General features: G+C 38.6%; 1 protein-coding gene across 1 annotated transcript in view; it reads left to right on the forward strand.

The window, feature by feature from the left end:
* The window catches only part of PIBF1 (progesterone immunomodulatory binding factor 1), a gene marked incomplete at both ends in the record, with an annotated part of 236318 nt that overhangs the window by 24217 nt on the left and 192890 nt on the right, over positions 1-19211 (forward strand). The window contains 4 exons of the mRNA XM_080689517.1: positions 7143-7276; positions 11470-11578; positions 11866-12047; positions 14253-14378. Of these exons, the coding sequence (XP_080545643.1) occupies positions 7143-7276; positions 11470-11578; positions 11866-12047; positions 14253-14378 (551 nt within the window). The remainder of the gene's footprint in view (positions 1-7142; positions 7277-11469; positions 11579-11865; positions 12048-14252; positions 14379-19211) is intronic.

Below are 19211 nucleotides of genomic sequence, written 5' to 3' on the forward strand. Positions count from 1 at the left end.
GCTTCCCAAGTCCTGGGATTGCAAGCGTGCACCACCCACGCCCGGCTTGTTTTAGCATTTTAAAGTTGAATTATGACCAGGTGTGGTGGTGTCCACTTATAATTCCACTACTGGGGAGACTGAGACTGGAGGATCCCAGATACTAGACTGAAGCCTCCTCAGCAACCTGAGACTCTGTTTCAAAATAAGAAAGAAAATCAGGCTGGGGGTGTAGCTTAGAGATAGAATGCCTCTGGGCTCAACCCCCAGCACCAGTAAACGAATGAGTGAGTGAATGAGTGAATAAATGAATAAATATATAGTTTATATATAGACTACTGAATAAAATATACATTGCTGTTTTAGGCTTAGTTGAAAGAAGAGGAAATAAAGGGATTCTAGGAGATAATGATATGGATTAATTTTCTTCTCCCCCCCCCTTACACTCCAACTCTAATTTTCTCTTAACTCTTAGCTGCCTTCTAGCAGTCAGCTGGTTGTAAATAAATTTGTTGCTTTGTGAAAGTGTTAAAGTTATATATGGCTTCTAAACAAATCACCCCAAAATAGTATCTGGTTGATAGGCTCAGCTGGGCATTTCTCTCCTGACTGCAGCTTGGCTCATCTGAAGTTTTGTTCGGTCAGTGTTTGGAGCGAGGATGGAGTGGCCGAAACCACTTCCTGTCATCTTAGCTTTCCATCTGACTCGTGTAACTGGCCTCCTCTAGAGCCAGCACTCAAGAAACTCAGCCTGTGAGGCTTCTTAGGACCTAGCTTTAGAATCCCAGAACATGACTTCTGCCACATTCTGCACGTCAAGAAAATCGTTAAGAGGAATACACTCTACTTCTCAGTCTTGCTTTAAGAGCAAAAAAAAAGCTATTTTAATTTGACTCTAATTGGCGAATCAACTTAATTTTTTATATTTTTCTATCCACATTTGTTAATACTTTTACTGCTTGTCTCATCCACTCAAAAGGTATGGAAAGCCATACTCCCTTTGCATTGATGAATTTATTTATTTATTTATTTATTTATTTTTGGTGGTACTGGGGTCCCTAGAAACCCATCTACCTCCAGGCTACACGCCCAGACCTATTTTATACTTTTTATTATTATTATTATTTTTTTTTTTTTTTGTGTGTGTGTGTGTGTGGTACTAGGGGTGGAACCCAGAGGCTTTCTACCTCAGGTCTATACTCCCAGACCTTTTTTTTTATATGTATTTTATTTGGAAACGGTCTCGCTAAGTTGCTGAGAGCCTCACTAAGTAGCTGAGGCTGGCTTCGAACCTGCGCGATCCTCCTGTCTCCGCCTCCCAAGCGCGGGGATCACAAGCGTGCGCCACCACGCCCAGCTGCATTGATGAATTTAAAGTCTTTGGTTAACAGGTGAAATTTTCAAGATTGCCAGTTAACTTGATATCTTAAACATTAAGACATAAATTTGGTTCATTTGTAGGAGGGTCAATACCTATTGAAAAGCCATGAATTTTACATTTGTTTTAGTGGTTTGCTGAATAAAATGTTGACTATAAAACTTGTCTCCCAGCCGGGCGTGGTGGCGCTTGGGAGGCTGAGACAGGAGGATCGCGCAGTTTCGAAGCCAGCCGCGCTGGCTTAAGAGACCCTGTTTCCAAATTAAAAAAAATATATAAAATAGGTCTGGGAGTGTAGGCCGGAGGTAAAAGGGTTTCCAAGAACCCCAGTACCACCAAAATAAATAAATTAATTAAATAAATTAATTAAATAAATAATTGTCTCCCAGTGCATTAACATAGTGTTTTGCAGTGGCAAATTCTGCTAGATCCATGAGCTAAGGCTTATTTGTGTCTTAATAACAATAATTATCGTCGTAGGAATATAGTGTTTAGCACAATAGTAGGTGCATAATAATAAATGAGCCAGTTAATAGTTAATGTATTCACTTGGCTGAAGCAGCAGTTAAGTCCAGAAGAACTGGCTTGCTAGCCCAAGGAGCAGAGGTAGTATTTGAGCTCAGGTTTCTTGGACCAATCATCTCCTACATGTGATGAAAGTTGACCTTCTTCTTCCATCTAAATGATTTGCTGTTTTAATAAGAGGCTTAAAATTCTATTTGAGTTCATAATTACTTAAGAAGATATAGTTAATAATCTGTAATATAAAATGTTAAGTTTCTCTTGAACCCAGAGTCCCTTGCATGCCAGGCAAGTGCTCTGCCACTGTTACATCTCTAACCCCGTATCAGAGTTTTTGTTGGCTTGTTTTAATTTTTTGTTGTTGTTTTAGTACTGAGGACTGAACCCAAGGGCATTCTACTTCTGAGCTATGTCCCCAGCCCAATTTTATTTTTTATTTTGTACTTTTTTTTTTTTTTTTTGGCGGTACTAGGGATGGAACCCAGGGGCATTCTACCTCTGAGCTATTCCCCCAGCCCTATTTTTTATTCTTTATTTTGAAACAAGGTCTCACTGAGTTGCAGGGGCCTCACTTAAGTAGCTGAGGCTGTCCCGGAACCGCGATCCTCCTGTCTCAGCCTCCCGAATGCTGGGATTACAAGCGTGCGGCACGCATGCGCCACCACGCCTGGCTTATTTTTTATTTTGAAACAAAGTCTCACTAATTTGCAGTGTGGCCTCACCAAGTTGCTGAAGTTGGCCTTGAATCTGATCCTCCTGTCTCAGCCTCCCAAGTACTAAGATTTCAGGTGTGCACCATCATGCCCAGCTACCCATAGCAGATTTTTAATATTTAAATATTGTCTATATTTAGAAGTAAAAAAATTTAAATAATAACATATTTCTTGAAGGCCTTAACAACAAAGAGTAGACTATTGTTTGGCAGCAAAACAAGTCTGTTATACCTTACAGGGACAGTTTATTACAATCAAAGGTTAAGCAGGTTTTAGCATTTTATTTTCTTTTTTGCAGTATTGGTGGTTGAACCTAGGGCCATTCTGCCTCTGAGCTATACCTCAAGTCCGATTTTTTTATTCTTTATTATGAAACAAGGTCTCACTAAGTTGCAAAGGGCCTCACTGAGGCCTCAGCTGAGGCTGGCCACAAACCTGGGATCCTCTCAGCCTCCCAAGTCCTCGGGTTATAAGAATGTGCCACCATGCCCAGCTTAAACTCCTGCTTCTGTGCCTTTGTGTCATCCAGATACTGCACCTCACACCCTTCCTCATTCGGAGGCCACTGGGACATTATTTAGTGGTGGTCCTGCTCTAGAGTCAGTTCTCTAGACTTAGACTCCTTTTCACTTCAGCTGCTGCCTCAGTTACTTCTGTGTTTCACCTACAACTCTGACCTTGAATTTCATTGATCTTCTCATCTCTGGTTATTGCCTCTTCTCTAATACTGTCTTGGAGCCCACATCCTGTTCCTTGGTACCCAAACTGGTTTACTTGTGATGTTACCAATTCAGTTTGAGCCAGTTTCCACCATACTGCTTTCATATTTCTCCCTCATCTGCTTCCAACTCATCTTTAACAAAATCTCCATATAATTTATCAATCCCTTTCTAAATTTATTTTCTTCCCTCTCCATCACGTCAGCAGTGTCATGCCTTTTCCTTGCCAATGTCCTTTAACCACCCCCCCCCGTTCCACAACTTTCTTTTTATCAGACCAGACTGGGAAAATCTCAGCTCACTTTTCTAATTGAGTATTACTGGAAAGATACTACATACAAAGGAAACAAACAGTACAATCTTGCTTGGTTATTTATTTATTTATTTATACTCACGGTTGAACCTAGGGGCATTCCACTCTTAAGCCATACCCCAGCCTATTTATTTATTTTCTTATTTTGAGTTTGAAACAGGGTCTCACTAAGATGCAGAGAATCTTGCTTGGTTGCTGACACTGGCCTGGAATTTGTAATTCTCCTGTCTCAGCCTCCCTCCCATGTACTGGGATGATAAGCCTGCACCACGCTCAGCTCTACAAGCTCATTCATACAAACCTTAGATGGGGGCCACACAGTTGTGCCATACTTTTATATTTTCTAGTCCTCTCATTTTCTTCAGAGGTCAGTGTGGGCATTCACTTCTCTCCTCACATCTAGAGCTCGCCACTTTCATTCCTGCTGTCAGGAGATGACTTGGTATTTTATTTCATAGAGAAAATGGCAGTCCTCGGTAGCAAACTCACAACAGTTTCCTGCCACTTCCAACAAGCATATTTAGAACCACAATCATTCTGGTTGGTTCTCACTGTTGTTCATTCTGCTTTGTTTGTTTATAGTAGGAAGACTCTTGCCCTCAAGAAGTAGAAAAATCACATCCTTTAGCAATCAAGTAGATAACATATGCATAAGGATAAGGTAGGTTAAGGCCACTAGCAGATTGATAAGTGACCTAAAAAATTTAAATGTTTAGTATTCTATATCTACCGGGAAAAGCCTCCTAGGATAAGTGTGATTTCTGCTCCAAGACTAATTAATATCTACACCTGAATTTGGAGTCTTATCCCCTGATGCCACCTTAGGGGCTTTATTCTCCAGAATATCTTCTTTTCTCCAAAATGAACCCCTTTGTTGCTGCTGATTCTTCCTCATCAGTATTTGAACACATTTAAGCTTATCCCATCTTTTAAAACCTTCACTAGCCTTATTTTTTTTTTTTTTTTTTGTGTGTGTGTGTGTGTGTGTGTGTGTGTGTGATATTAGTGTTGGAACCCAGGGGCATTCTACCTCTGAGCTACACCCCCAGCCCTATTTGTTATTTTTTATTTTGAAACAGGGCCTCACTAAGTTGTGAGAGCCTCATCAAGTCGCTGAGGCTGGCCGCAAACCTGCGATCCTCCTGTCCCAGCCTCCCAAGTACTGAGATTACAAGAGTGTCCCACCACTCCCGATTAGCCTTATTTCTTTATGTACATTTTTGTAACTTTTACTGTTAAGCTGTAGAAAATATTGTTTGCCGTTTGGGTGTTTGAAAAAGTTAGAGTCTTTGCTCCTCCACCATTTATGAGCTCTGTTGGAGACGACTCTCCAAGCCTATTTCTCCCCTATGAAAATGAAGATAATCATTATACACATCTATAAAGTCTTGAGATAATGCACGTTACATTGCACAAAACAAGGACATATTGAGTATTTGGATGTATTCGCTTTAGCCTCTAGCATTCAGCCTTCTGTCTTGCCCTTGGACACTTAAAGGTTTTGTGTTGGTTTTCTCAGTGGTACCCAAACTGCTGACTCCCCCACTCTCGCTCCTGGCCCCCTCCTGGCTTATTTCTTGCCTTCGTGAAACTCCCTTCAACCCCTGGACTCTGCCTTTTGCCCATCCTTTAAATATTTGTATTCTTCCTGTTTAATTCCTCTGGGGTCTGCCATGGCTGTGCGCCGTTGTGAAGACTGAACTCTCAATTTGGTTATGATGCCTTTGGAAGTCAAAGTAAAGAAGTGTTATAACCATATTATCTTACAGTTAATGAGCATTTAGGATGTGTGATGCATTTTTATAAGCACTTTACACACATTCCTTGATATAATCTTTACAAGAATTCTGGGAGGTAAACACTGAAGCACAGAGAGGTAAACTAACCTGTTCAAGGTCGTACTGCAGGTGATTCCGTTTTAGACAGTTGAATTCTGGACCTTACCTTCCTAACCATAACAAGATATTCTCCTCCCCAAGAGGGGCATGATCAGCAGTGTTTAGAAGGGTAAAGCATTTTTTAGAGGAACTCAAGCTTCTTTGGGGACTTCAGTCTGAAATGATATTAGGTGATGAGCCTTTGGGAGGTAACAGAACATCCTCAGTTGTAATCCTCTATTAAATCACATAGTACACTCCATTCTTACAGAGAACTTCATTGTAGAAGAACATAATACCAAATCAAAGCAAAGTATAATTTATACTTTATACAGTGTTTCCAGAATTATATCTCTCAAATAATACCCTTTGATAGAAATTTGGGAGCTAACTTGTCAATATTCTGTTTAATAGTTAAGAGGGAGACTAAAAACTCAACTCTGGCGCACTCATCTTTGTATCTACAGTACTTGCCCAGGACTAGTCACCAAGAAATAATTGAGTCCATATTTGTAGAGTAAATGTGACCACGTTTAGCTGGTGAGTCATTAAGAAGGAATGACCAGGGACAGGCTGTGTTTAACATGCCAGGTTCCGGGGGTGGATTTGATGGTTGGTTGCAAGATCTAATGAGAACAAAGAGGGAAAATATGGCCGGGCGTGGTGGCACACGCTTGTAATCCCCGCGCTTGGGAGGCAGAGACAGGAGGATCGCGCAGGTTCGAAGCCAGCCGCACTGGCTTAAGAGGCCCTGTTTCCAAGTAGAAATATAAAAATAGGTCTGGGAGTGTAGCGCGGAGGTAGAAGGGTTTCCAGGAACCCCAGTACCATCAAAAAGAGAGGGGGGGGGAGGGGAAGGAAGAAGAAGAGGAAGAGGAGGAGGAGGAGGAGGAGGAGGAGGAGGAAGAAGAAGAAGAAGAAGAAGAAGAAGAAGAAGAAGAAGAAGAAGAAGAAGAAGAAGAAGAAGAAGAAGAAGAAGAAGAAAAAGAAGAAAAAAGAGCGCAAGCAGGGACAGATTGGATGGGACCTTGTGGCCTGGTTTAGGGTTTTCCTTTCACCCCTCACCACAAATCTCAACATTCCTTTTGTGTGTGTGTGTGTGTGTGTGTGTGTGTGTGTGTGTCACTGGCATAGCGTAAGGGGAAATAAATGTACAGATACATTCCAAGAGCCACACAATTTTTTTCCTTTTGTGATATAACAAAATTGGAATTACGTGGCTAGTATCTTCACTAACTCTTTTCAGTTAACATACTGATATTCATATGCTTCTTTATCTTTAAATTGTGAACTTCTGGAGAACATAGATTTTGTATATCCATTTCTGTATCTTTAGCATCTAGTAGAAACTTAATAAATGTTGAAAAGTGTCATTTAATATTATTAGTCTGGTAAGAAAACATAGTTACCATATTTTTTTCTGGGGAAAACAGCTTAGATTTTAAACAAATTAGCTTAAAACCCACTTTATGAATTTAAGATTAGCTGTCTTCGAATTGGTAAACATTACTAAGTACTATAAAAATTAAAAACTTTTTGGTTTAGTTATGAATATATGCACAGCTTAATCAAATAATTGAGTACAGAATTTGGTCGGCTGTTGGTTTAGTTTGAAATTTTTATTATTGCTTTGATTTTTAGACATATGAAGAAGATCGTAGAAACTACTCTGAACTTCAAATTAGATGTCAACGTTTGGCCTTAGAATTAGCAGACACAAAACAGTTAATTCAGCAAGGTGACTACCGTCAAGAGAACTATGATAAAATTAAGAGGTAAGTCGTTAACAACAGTTACTCATGTTTAGCATGCATCAAAGTCACCTGAATTCCCGCACCAACATCATCAACTCTACGTTCACTGTCTTCTTTGCACAAAAGCATGCCATATATAATAAAGTGAATTAAAAACTTTTAGTCAAATATGGGCATGTTGGCACACACTTGTAATCCCAGTATTTGGGAGGCTGACAGAGGATCACAGGTTTGCAGCCAGCCTCAACTTCTTAGTGAAGCCCTTGGCAACTTAGTGAGACCCTGTTCTAAAATAAAAAAACAAAATAGGACTGGGGATATGTCTCAGAGGCACAATGCCCCCCGAGTTCAATCCCCAGTACCAAAAATAAATAACTTTAATTGAATCCCCACAGGTGTTTTTCAGCTATTCTTTTGTAACATAGGCAGTCATTCTTTCAAACATAATACTTTCTGAGAATATGTTTCCCAAATATATTGAGTAACTATGACATCTTCTTTTAACTGGAATACATTTTTGTGTGTGTGTGTGTGGTACTGGGAATGGAACCCAGGGGCCTTCCACCTCCAGGCTACACTCCCAGACCTGTTTTATATTTTTTATTTGGAAACAGGATCTCTTAAGCCAGCGAGGCTGGCTTCAAACCTGCGTGATCCTCCTGTCTCCGCCTCCCAAGCGTGGGGATTACAAGCGTGTGCCACTGCACCCAGCTTGGAATACATTTTTCTGTTGTTTTTACAATATAATATCGAACCATTGCTTAGCTATATGTCTGTAGGTAGCTTTCTTTTCAATCTAAATTTTGAAATGGTGCTATGATCTATGAGATGGTGCAGTATAAATAACTGCATTTTTAAACTAAGACCAAACAAAGGAATACTTATAAAAGTTCATATATAAAAAGCATGTGTGTGTGTGTGTGTGTGTGTGTGTGTGTGTGTGTGTGTATACACTAGGCATGGTGACACATGCCTGTAATCCCAGTACTTAGGAAGCAGAGACAGGAAGATTATAGGTTAAAGACCAGCATGCAGTAACTTAGCAAAACCTTGTTTCCAAAAAATAGTTAAAAAGATCTGGGAGATGTAACTCAGTGGTATAGTACCCCTGGGTTTGATCCCAAATACAACACACACACACACACACACACACACACACAAAATATACCTATGGTATATATCCTTTACATAAAATAATTTCTAAAACATAATAGCCACTCAATGAATATTTGTTAAATGAGTGAATGAATGAATGCTTTACATTATATAATTTAAGTTATAAATTATATAATACTGTAAGTGAACTTGCAAATACTTAGCTATTTAACAGTGGAACTTTTCTCACTGTGACTGACATATGGTATGTATCATTATGTATGTATCGTTATGGTCAAATATGGTAATTATTGGAGCCTGAAATCTATGATAACTAGACTAGTGCCTTCCTGAACAAGGCTGACTTTCAAAAGAAGCCCTTTAAAATGAAGTAGACTATTATTCTAAGATGATACTTTCAGTTAGTATTTTGAGCTCCCCTCCTTCACTATAAATCTGTCACAATGATGTATAAAAGATAAAAGAGAAAGTTTAAAAGTATAGACTAACCCAGAGTGGCTATGAATGAAAGACGAATAAAGATAGTTGAGTCATGGGTTGGTCCTTATCGAGGCTGGGTGATGAGAGCATGAAGGTTAATTGTGTCGTGCCTATTTTTATATATGTTTTCATTTTCTATAATAAAAATCTAGGAAAAAAATATAGCCTTGATCAAGAGCTAGAAATAGAACAAAAAAACAAACAAGAAGGGACTCAAACTATAAGCCTTTTGGTTCACTCAGCAGAGTTGATGAGTTAAAAGAAAATGGTTAGGTCACAAAAGTATAAGGTAAACTATGGGATATCCCCTTGATAAATTCTCACAAATGTGCAAAAAGAACCAGGTATATAAACGTTAATTGCATAATTACTAGAATTCAGATACCTTTGAATAACAAAATGGAGGCTAATTTGTGATTTTTTTATAGTGTCATTCTATATGAGAGTTAAAATTATTAAATTACATCTGAATGTATTTTTTATCACTTTCATACCTTCTGGAATAACATTATGTTTCTAGTTTTACTTTTTAACTTAATTGCATTGACTTTTTCTCTAAGGAGTTATGATTTCTTTTTTTTTTTTGAGAAATTCCATTTTCTAAACAGAATTTATATTTAGTTTCTAATTAAGATTTGGATGTAGTAGACATTACTATATTGGACCCTGTTTCCTGGTCCTTAATAGACAAACAGCAATAGAGACGGAAGAGGGATAAAGCTTACCATACTATAAGATCATATTGATGCTTCTGTTTCCATTTCAACACCACAATACCTGAAGAGCCTATGGCTGGCTAAATATCATAGAGTACAACCTCTTTATAAAAGTGAACATTGAGGCAGGCATGGTGGCACACACCTAAAATCCCAGTACTTGGGAAGCCAAGACAGGAGGACTGCAGGTTCAATGTCAGTGCATAATTTAGTGAGACAATGTTTCAAAATAAAAAAAAAAAATCAAAAGGGCTGAGGGTGTTGTTCTGAAGTAGGACACCCCTAGGTTCAATCCCCAGTACCACAAGAAAAAAAAGAAGTGTGTGTTGACAGCAATGAGTTGTGATCCATTATTTGAATAAGAATCCATGAGGGTGTGCTAATAATAAATAGGAGTTGGCAGGGTGGTGCGTGCTTGTAATCCCATTACTTGGGAAGCTGAGACAGGAGGGTCGCAGGTTCAAGGCCAGCCTCAGCAATTTAGCAAGGCCCTCCAGAACTTAAGGAGATCCTGTTTCAGAATAAAAATTAAATAGGGATGGAGGTATAGCTCAGAAGTAGAATGCCCCTTCAGTCCTGAATATGGAAGGAAGGGAAGGAGGGATATCTGCATCATAGAATGCCAACAGGATGACTGTTTTGTACCCTCTTTCATATTTAAATCAGAATCATCAGTGGAATATAAAACCATTGGAAAAATATGTTTGAGAACATAATATGTGCACAATCTAAATGAGATCTTGACAGGCTGGTGAAAGCTTTCTAACAGCCCCGTCCATGGCAGCAGCAAGAGGGCAGTGAAGTCAAGGGTGAAGGCGCTGCTTCGACTGGAGAGGAGAAGTTAAAAGTCAGAAAATCAAACGCCGGGTGTGGTGGCGCACGCTTGTAACCCCAGCACTTGGGAGGCTGAGGCAGGAGGATCGCAGGTTTCTGGCCAGCCTCAGGTACAGTCTCAGTGAGGCCCTTTGCAACTTAGTGAGACCCTGTTTCAAACTGAGAAATAAAATATAGGGCTGGGGATGTAGCTTGGACGTAGAATGCCCCTGGGTTCAATCCCCGGTACCCACACAAAAAGAGACAGAGAGAGGGAGAGGGAGAGGGAGAGAGGGAGGGAGGAGAGAAAGAGAGAGAGAAAGAAAACAAGTCAGAAAATCTTTGTTTCTGCTCAGTTTTAGGAGACCTACTATAGATTTTGGTCCAACTCTTAGTTTTACTGTTCTAGAGGACGAAGCTGGCTTGAAATATCTGGGAAATCATAAACAATTTGTAAATGAAATAGTCACAGGAATGCCTGTGTACATTATCTCCATTGCCATCTGAGTGATAGGTTGTGAGGGGTTTTAGACCCTAATTGAACTGAAAGCCTAGAGTCATGTTTAAATTCTTTAGAAGTTTTAGCTTTAAGATAAGATTGAAGACGATTCATATAAAAATACCAAAGTAGACATTAGAGAGTTTTTATTGTATTCTTTACTGTTTAGTTTACGTATTTAGTTTTCAAAGGTAATAAATTGATATTTATCTGAACAAAACAGTTTTGTTGTTTTGTGGTACTAGGACTGAACCCAAGGTCATCCTATGTCTGAGCTGAACCCCCAGCCCTATTTTCTTCATTATTTTGAAACGAGGCCTCACTAAGTTGCTGAGACTGGCCGGGAACCCGTGATCCTCTTGTCTCAGCATTAGGACTAGAGCCATGCAACACAACGCCTGGCTTGACCAAGGTTTCGAATAGAGTCCCCTTCTAAATCTGAAAAGAAGATATTTTATAGCCCATAGAATGACACCAAAGCTCTACTGCTTAGTGTTTCTGTTCCATTTGCTGCTATCTAGCCGACTTTTTAAATCCTCATTGTAAGAGTTGGTAAAACTTTCTCGTGTCTTTGGATTGCATTTTAACAGTGAACGTGACACACTGGAACAGGAAGTACTTGAGTTTAGGAGAAAACATGAAATACTTGAAGCCTCTCACCTAACTCAAACTAAAGAAAGGAGTGAATTATCAAAAGAGGTAAGCTTATAAATAGGATCACTTCTATCTTATTGTATGCTATTAATGGAAAATAGCTCAGGGTAAAATTATGGGCGGGACCTTTTTCTCTTTTGATGTACTTGCCAGAAAAATAAAAGAGAGATGTTTAGTAGCTCTTTTGGAGAGACGATTGCAAGGTAAGAATTAGCTCTTTTTAAAATGAAAATTTTATGTGTTGAGTGAAAGCACGATAAAAGAAATGAAAACATCAACCTTGAAAAGCACAGCAGCATCACCGTGGTCCCTGCTGTCTCCGATGTCGGCAGGTGGTCACCCTGCAGCAGACCGTTACTTTGCTGCAAAAAGACAAGGAGTACCTCAATCGCCAGAACATGGAGCTTAGTGTGCGCTGTGCCCACGAAGAGGACCGCCTGGAAAGACTTCAAGTTCAACTTGAAGAAAGCAAAAAGGCTAGAGAAGAGATGTATGAGAAATACGTAACATCCAGGCAAGATTTACTTTATATTTTACATATATCGATGTAACTTAAAGCCAGGCGTGGTGGCACAGGCTTGTAATCCCAGTTCTTGGGAGGCTGAGACAGGAAGAACATAGGCTTGTGACTACTGCTGTGATCTCAGCTACTTAGTGAGGCCTTGTTTCAATATGAACAATAAAAAAAAAATAGGGCTGGGGGTATAGGTTGGAGATAGAATGACCCTAGGTTCAATCCCTAATACCACACACACACACACACACACACACACACACACACACACACACACACACAAATTATGTAACTTAACACCATCCCTTTTGAGAGAACTCTTGGTTTGAGGGAAGATGTGTATTTTTTAAGTTCTATAAAACAATATTAAGATAAAATTTAGCTGGGTGTGGTGGTGCAGGCCTATAATCCCAGTACTTGGGGGGCTGAGACAGGAGGTTTGCAGGTTTGAGGCTGTCTTCAGCAATTTGATGAGACCCTGTTTCAAAACAAAAAGCTAACAAGGGCTGGGGGTTTAACTCGGAGATAAAATGCCCCTGAGTTCAATCCCCATAGCCCCCTCCCCTCAAGAAAAGATAATATTTCACTTTTTTTTAAAATATTCTTTTCAGGTTGATTTTTTTCAGACATTGAGGTTTCAGCAATAACAACAAAAACTTGTTTCTTTTAAGATAGACATGCAATGTGATTTTTTTCTTATGATAAAATCTCTTTAATTCTCTATGACTAAAATTTCTTGTATTTTTTTAAAGTATTTCTAAGTGTTATTTTGAAGAAAATCTGAGGATGCAGACAATTTCCTGACTGTGTGAAACTTAAGAATGAGGAGGCACCATTGCAGATCACTTACAGGGCCTGGAATCAGGCTTCCTGGATTTCGGTCCTGCCCCCTCTCTTCTATCTCATGTGTAGAAGCTACTAGAGCTCCTTTATACTATAGCCCTTTTAGTCCTTGAGTTATCAATTTTATCAGAACATCAAAAACTAAATGTTAAAATTTTACCTTTACCTAGCCACACCTTCATAATAATTTCTTTTCTGGCCTTAGTAATTTATTTTATCAGTTTGTGCTGTACTTATTAATTTCCCTCTATAATGCTTTGACTTTGTTAAAAAATCACAGTGTGGCTATGGTTGGTTATCATGCTTGAAAGGGAATGTTTTATCAATTTAAAGAGATTTGGGTTTTATATTTTTTGTTAATATTATTTATACCCCTACCTTTACTACACTAGATTATTCTTTTTATTTTTTTTTATTTTTTATTTTGAAGATTTGAAGAAGTTTATTAGAAAGATAAAAATACAGAACATAGACATACAGCTCCATACCAGACTGGCATGGAGGGTGACTCGAAAGGAACACACCAAAGGAAGTTGGGCGCCAAATATGTTACGGCTTGGGAAACTATCCCCAGGGATCTTCGTTAGACCCCTGAGAATAATTTCCCAAAAACTCCCCCAAAGAAACAAAAAACAGAAAAACAGAAAAAGAGGAAAGGACAGAAATACCGCCCCATGCCAAAATGGCATAGGGAGGTGACCCGAAATGAATACGCCCTAGATTATTCTTTTTAAATGAAGAAGGGTCTGTGTGCCGTCATTTTTCAAACCTCAGACACATGAATTAAAAACTTTTCGTAAATGTGTGTGTGCGTGCTTGTGTGTGTGTGTGTGTGTGTGTGTGTGTGTGAGAGAGAGAGAGAGAGAGAGAGACAGACAGACAGACAGACAGACGGACACTGGGTATTTAACCCAGGGGTATTCTTCCTCCATGCTATATCCCCAGCCCTATTTTATTTTTAAACAAGGTCTTGCTAGGTTGCTGAGAGTCTAACTACTTGCTGAGGCTGTCCTCAAACCTATGATCCTCCTGCCTCAGCATCCCAAGTACTGGGATTACAAGTATGTGTCACCACGCCCGGCTTAGTAAAATATTTTTGAAGATAAGTAATTATCTAATGTGAATATTGTATTCTCTACAGTAATTAGGCCTTTGGAACAGTATGCTTGACAGCTTGAGATCTTAGATGCAACTAGTTTGAAACACTATATTTAGGAATTAAATAACTTCTTACCTAAAATTTTTTAATTTTCCAAACATAGTATATAGAACTGATGTAAGACATTAAAATCTTATATGTCAAACAAAAGCCTATTTGTTTCACAAAGGAAATTAATGGATGTTCCTTTTGACTCCATGCAGAGACCATTATAAAACAGAATATGAAAATAAACTACGTGATGAACTAGAACAAATCAGATTGAAAACTAATCAAGAAATTGATCAGCTTCGAAGTGCCTCTAGGGAGATGTATGAACGAGAAAACAGGTAAAAAAGGGGAAAAAAGCAAGCTTGTATGATATTTAATTTCTCTTTGTTTGGAGGCTCATAAGAGTTTTGTTGAAATTAAACAGCATTTGTGTGAGGTAATATCCTTTTTATTTAATACGTTAAAGGAAAGTAGTCATAAATTCATAAATTCAAATATAAATAAAATGTGAGTATTAAAATCCCAGAACCTTTGATAGCTAGCTCAGAACAAGATTTACCAAATTGACCTTTTTACTCTGCTGTTCCTATTTTGTCTTTTGTCTCTGGTAACTTGTCTTTTTGGCTGACTTCAGTTCAGATGGAGAATAAGGATAAAGAGGAAATTAAAGCATGTACGAGGTTCCCCTAGTTAGTGACTGGAAAGATTAGGAGAAAATAAATGCTACTTATATATATAGCCCCGAGGTAGAAAAGGCCCTGCGTTCTCACAGTACCACCAAAATAAATAAATAAATAAATAAATAAATAAATAAATAAATAAATAAATAAATAAATACTACCCTATTTTTTATTCTTATTTTGAAACAGGTTATCACTAAGTTGCAAAGGGCCTCACTAAGTAGCTGAGGCTGGCCGCAAATCTGCAATCCTCTTTTCTCAGCCTCCCTATTACTAGGATTACAAATGTGCGTCACCACGCCTAGCTGTATAACGTTGTTGTTGTTGTTGTTGTTGTTGTTGTTGTTGTTGTTGTTGTTGTTGTACTGGGGATGGAACCCAAGGGCATTGTACCTCTGAGCTTCACCCCCAGCCCTGTATTTTATTCTTTATTATGAAATAAGGTCTCACTGAGTTGCAAAAGACCTCACTAGGTAGCAGAAGCTGGCTGCAAACTGGGGTCCTCCTGTCTCAGCCTCCTGAATGCTGGGATTTCAAGCGTGTACCATCACACCCGGCTCTCTGTGTAACTTTTTGATTGTTATCAGCAAGACTTTAAATCAGAGTTAAATAATCTTTTGTGTGTGTGTGTGGTACTGGGGATTGAACCCAGGGGCATTCTACCTCTGAGGTACCCTGTTTTATTCTTTATTTTGAAGCAGGATCTCACTCAGTTGCCAAGGGCCTCAATAAGTAGCTGAGGCTGGCTGTGAACCTGCGACCCTCCCATCTCAGCCTCCCAAATACTGGGATTACAGACATGCATCACCATGCATGGTTTAAATAATCTTTAATTAGCATTGTAACATATTCTACTATATGTTTTATAGTATATTATTTGTACTATATACTATAGTAGCAGAAAACTGGGAGTTTTCGCCTTTCAATTCCAGAGAGCAGAACTGTTCTACTGCTAATAATATTTATAAGATGCCTTGTGCTATAAAAACTACATACATAATGTCACTGTCAAATGATTTACGTTATGATATTAGACTACAATGCACTAATAAAAGCATATTTTTTAAAAAAAGAAACTACATACATAGAATTATCCATTTGGTAGGAAATTGGCAAGGATTAATTTTAATTACTGTTAAATTGTTATTTTAATGAAGCAGATTGGGATAGATTTCTAAGATAATGCTGAAGGCTTTTTGAGTAGTATGATTTTGCTCCTGAATTTCTTCTGTGAACGTGTTGTTTATGGCGATAAGGAAGCAGATATTTTAGGGCATTCTCTTGGTATGACTTGGTATTTATAAATTATATGAAAAATAAAATCATTAATCATTATTATTTTCCCCATCAGTTTAGCATGAATCGTTTTTTATCTACCTGTTTTATCTTTTTTTTTTTTTTTTTTTTTTTTTTTTGGTACTGGGGATGGAACCCAGAAGCATTCTGTTTCCAAGCTACACCCCCTACTCCCCTATCCCCATTTACTTTTTATTGGCTTTGAAATAGGGTCTCCCTAAGTTGCTGAGAGTCTCACTACTCAGCTGAGGCTGGTATCAAATTTGTGATCCTCCTGTATCCACCCCCCAAGTTATAGGTATGTCCCAGCACACCCAGATTTTTTTTTTTGATCATTTTTAAAGGTTTACAAAGAAGTATATGCCCAATAAAATTAATATAAACTTTATTTTTTTGTGGTACTGGGGGTTGAACCCAGGGTCATTCTACCTCTGATCTACACCCCCAGCCCTATTTTTTGTTTTAATTCTTTATTTTGAAACCGGGTCTCACTGAGTTGCAGAGGGCCTCACCAAGTAGCTGAGGCTGTCCGTGAACCACGATCCTCCTGTCTCAGCCTCTCGAATGCTGGGATTACAAGCGTGCGCCACCACGCCCGGCTCTAATAGAAACTTTAAACACTGAACAAAAACGAACCATTCACTTGTTGCCTTCAGCAAATGTGCAGTGCATATTTGCTTCTGCTTGCTCTTGTTCTAAAAAAGAAGTATTATATATTCATAATGTAGGATTTTATTTATTTGTTTGGGTTTCTGTGTATGTGTGCATGTGTGGCACTGGGGTTCCTGGAAGCCCTTCTACCTCCGGGCTACACTCCCAGACCTATTTTTTATATTTTTATTTGGAAACAGGGTCTCTTAAGCCAGCGAGGCTGGCTCCGAACCCGCGCGATCCTCCTGTCTCCGCCTTCCAAGCGCGGGGATTACAAGCGTGCGCCACCACGCCTGGCTAGGATTATATTTATAATCAAGATGTCTGAGAATTTCATAATATAAATGTTCTAAGTGATCATTCATTGTTGTGTTACTATTAGACAGATTAAGTACAGCTTTATGCACTAGCATAGCAGGGACAGACAATATGTATTTTTTTAATTGACATACTGTATTAATTCAAATAGTAATCTTTTCATCTTGGAAAAATGGAAACACTTATGGGTTCCCTTATTCTTAATTTATATTTTAGTATATTAATTTTTAAATACTAGAGGAAGCACCAGACTCTTTATCTTCCTCTGAAGTCCTGAGCTAACCTTTATGTCTTGAGTCCTAAGAAAATATTTTCAATGTACCTCAAAAAAATTTTAGACCATGATTTAACTAACCTGATTTTTTAGTTACTATGTCATGATTGTTTTCTTTTTTGACCTTGTATATGTTTGCATATGTGTATGTGTATATAAAATATAATAGGTGTTCAAGAAAATGTAAATGTACACTTAACAAATAATTATAAATTAAATGCCATTCAACCACCATCCAAGTAAGTAGAAAATGCAGCATCAGAAAAATTGTCCTTTAATCCAGGCATGGTGGCACAAGTTTGTAATCCCAGTACTTGGAAAGCTGAGTCAGTAGGATCACAGGTTTGAGGCCAGCCTCAGCTACTTAGTGAAGCCCTTCACAGGTTAGTGAGACTCTATTTAAAATAAAAAATAAGCTGGATGTGGTGACACACACTTGTAATCCTAGCATTTAGGAGGCTGAGACAGGAGGATCACAGTTCGTAGCCAGCCTCAGATCATTAGTAAGGCCCTCCTCAACTTAGTGAGACCCTGTTTCAAAATAAAGAATAAAAATAGGGCTGGGGGTGTAGCTCCAAGGTAGAATGCTCCAAGGTTTCATCCCCGGTACCGCAAAAAAAATAAAATAAATAAAATAAAATAACAAACAAAGAATAAAAAATAGCACTGGGAGGATAGCTTGGATATAGAATGCTCCTGGGTTCCATCCCCAGTACTGAAAAATCTTAAAAAAGAAAAATTTCTTTAGACCATTCCTGCTTAACCCCTTCCATAAGAGTAACTACGATTCTGACTTTGATGCTAATAACTTTCTTACTTTTTTTTTATGTTTTAATCATCCATGTTACCGGTTAAGAAGCATTTCTGCACAATATAGTTTACTTTTTTATATTATATTAGTACCATATACGTGGAAACATGCTAATTACATACTTCTGTGACTTTTTCACATTCCTTTGTAATTTTAAGATTCACTCGCTAGCACGCTTTGTTATCTCTTCATGTTCAAAATAAAGGCATGGCTGGGCGTGGTGGCGCATGCTTGTAATCCCAGTATTTGGGAGGCTGAGACTGGGATTGCAGGTTCAGAGCCAGCCTTGACGATGTAGGGAGGCTCTCAGAAGCCTGATGAGACCCTGTTTCCAAATCAAGAAATAAAATTGAGCGAGGGCGTAGCTTGGAGGTAGACTACCTCAAGGTTCAATCCTTAGTGCCCAAAGCAATTAATTAATTAAATAAAAAAGCTACATTTTTATGAATATGCATGCTTAGGGTAGTCAGATCATTGAGAGGTTTAACAGAGATGCATATAGAGAGATTAAAGGATTCCAGAATATTCTTAATATTCTGCAAATTTGGCTTGTTCCCAGCCCTGTATGAGGAAAAGAGCATCCAGTGCCTTGTGGTCACTTGTTCTTAGGGTGCAAAGTGCAGAGGTATACTCCTGTTGTATGCTAAATTTTATGTTAGGAAGCCCTGTGTTGCAGCTCTTGTACACTTCTCGGAGCAACGAATTTGCTTATTTAGCCAATATTTATTAAGACCTTCCAAATGTCATTTACAAACTAGATACCATAAAGTGATAATAATCTTTGCCTTCACCACGCTGGTCTTGTGATGGAGGAAAAAGACAAATAGGGAAGCAATTATAAGTATGACGATAATGGAGAAACAAACTAAATATAAGAATGAGATCACCTGTGTGTCCAACTCAGCCATGGGAGGAATCAGGAAAGACTGCATGGAGGAAGAAATACCCATACTGATACTTGTGTAACGACAGGATGAGAGGAAGGGAAGAGAATTGGGGGACAGAAAAAGACAAGAAGCAATAACTTACAGATGGAGCCACTGCAGGCATACATATTATAATTCTGCCTGCGGTATTTTTTCTGTATCTAAATATTCAAGTTCATATAACAATGTGTAACATATAAAAACCTGGAGGCAAG

The sequence above is a fragment of the Muscardinus avellanarius genome, assembly GCF_963383645.1.
Source record: "Muscardinus avellanarius genome assembly, chromosome: 2".
Classification (NCBI taxonomy): Eukaryota; Metazoa; Chordata; class Mammalia; order Rodentia; family Gliridae; genus Muscardinus; species Muscardinus avellanarius.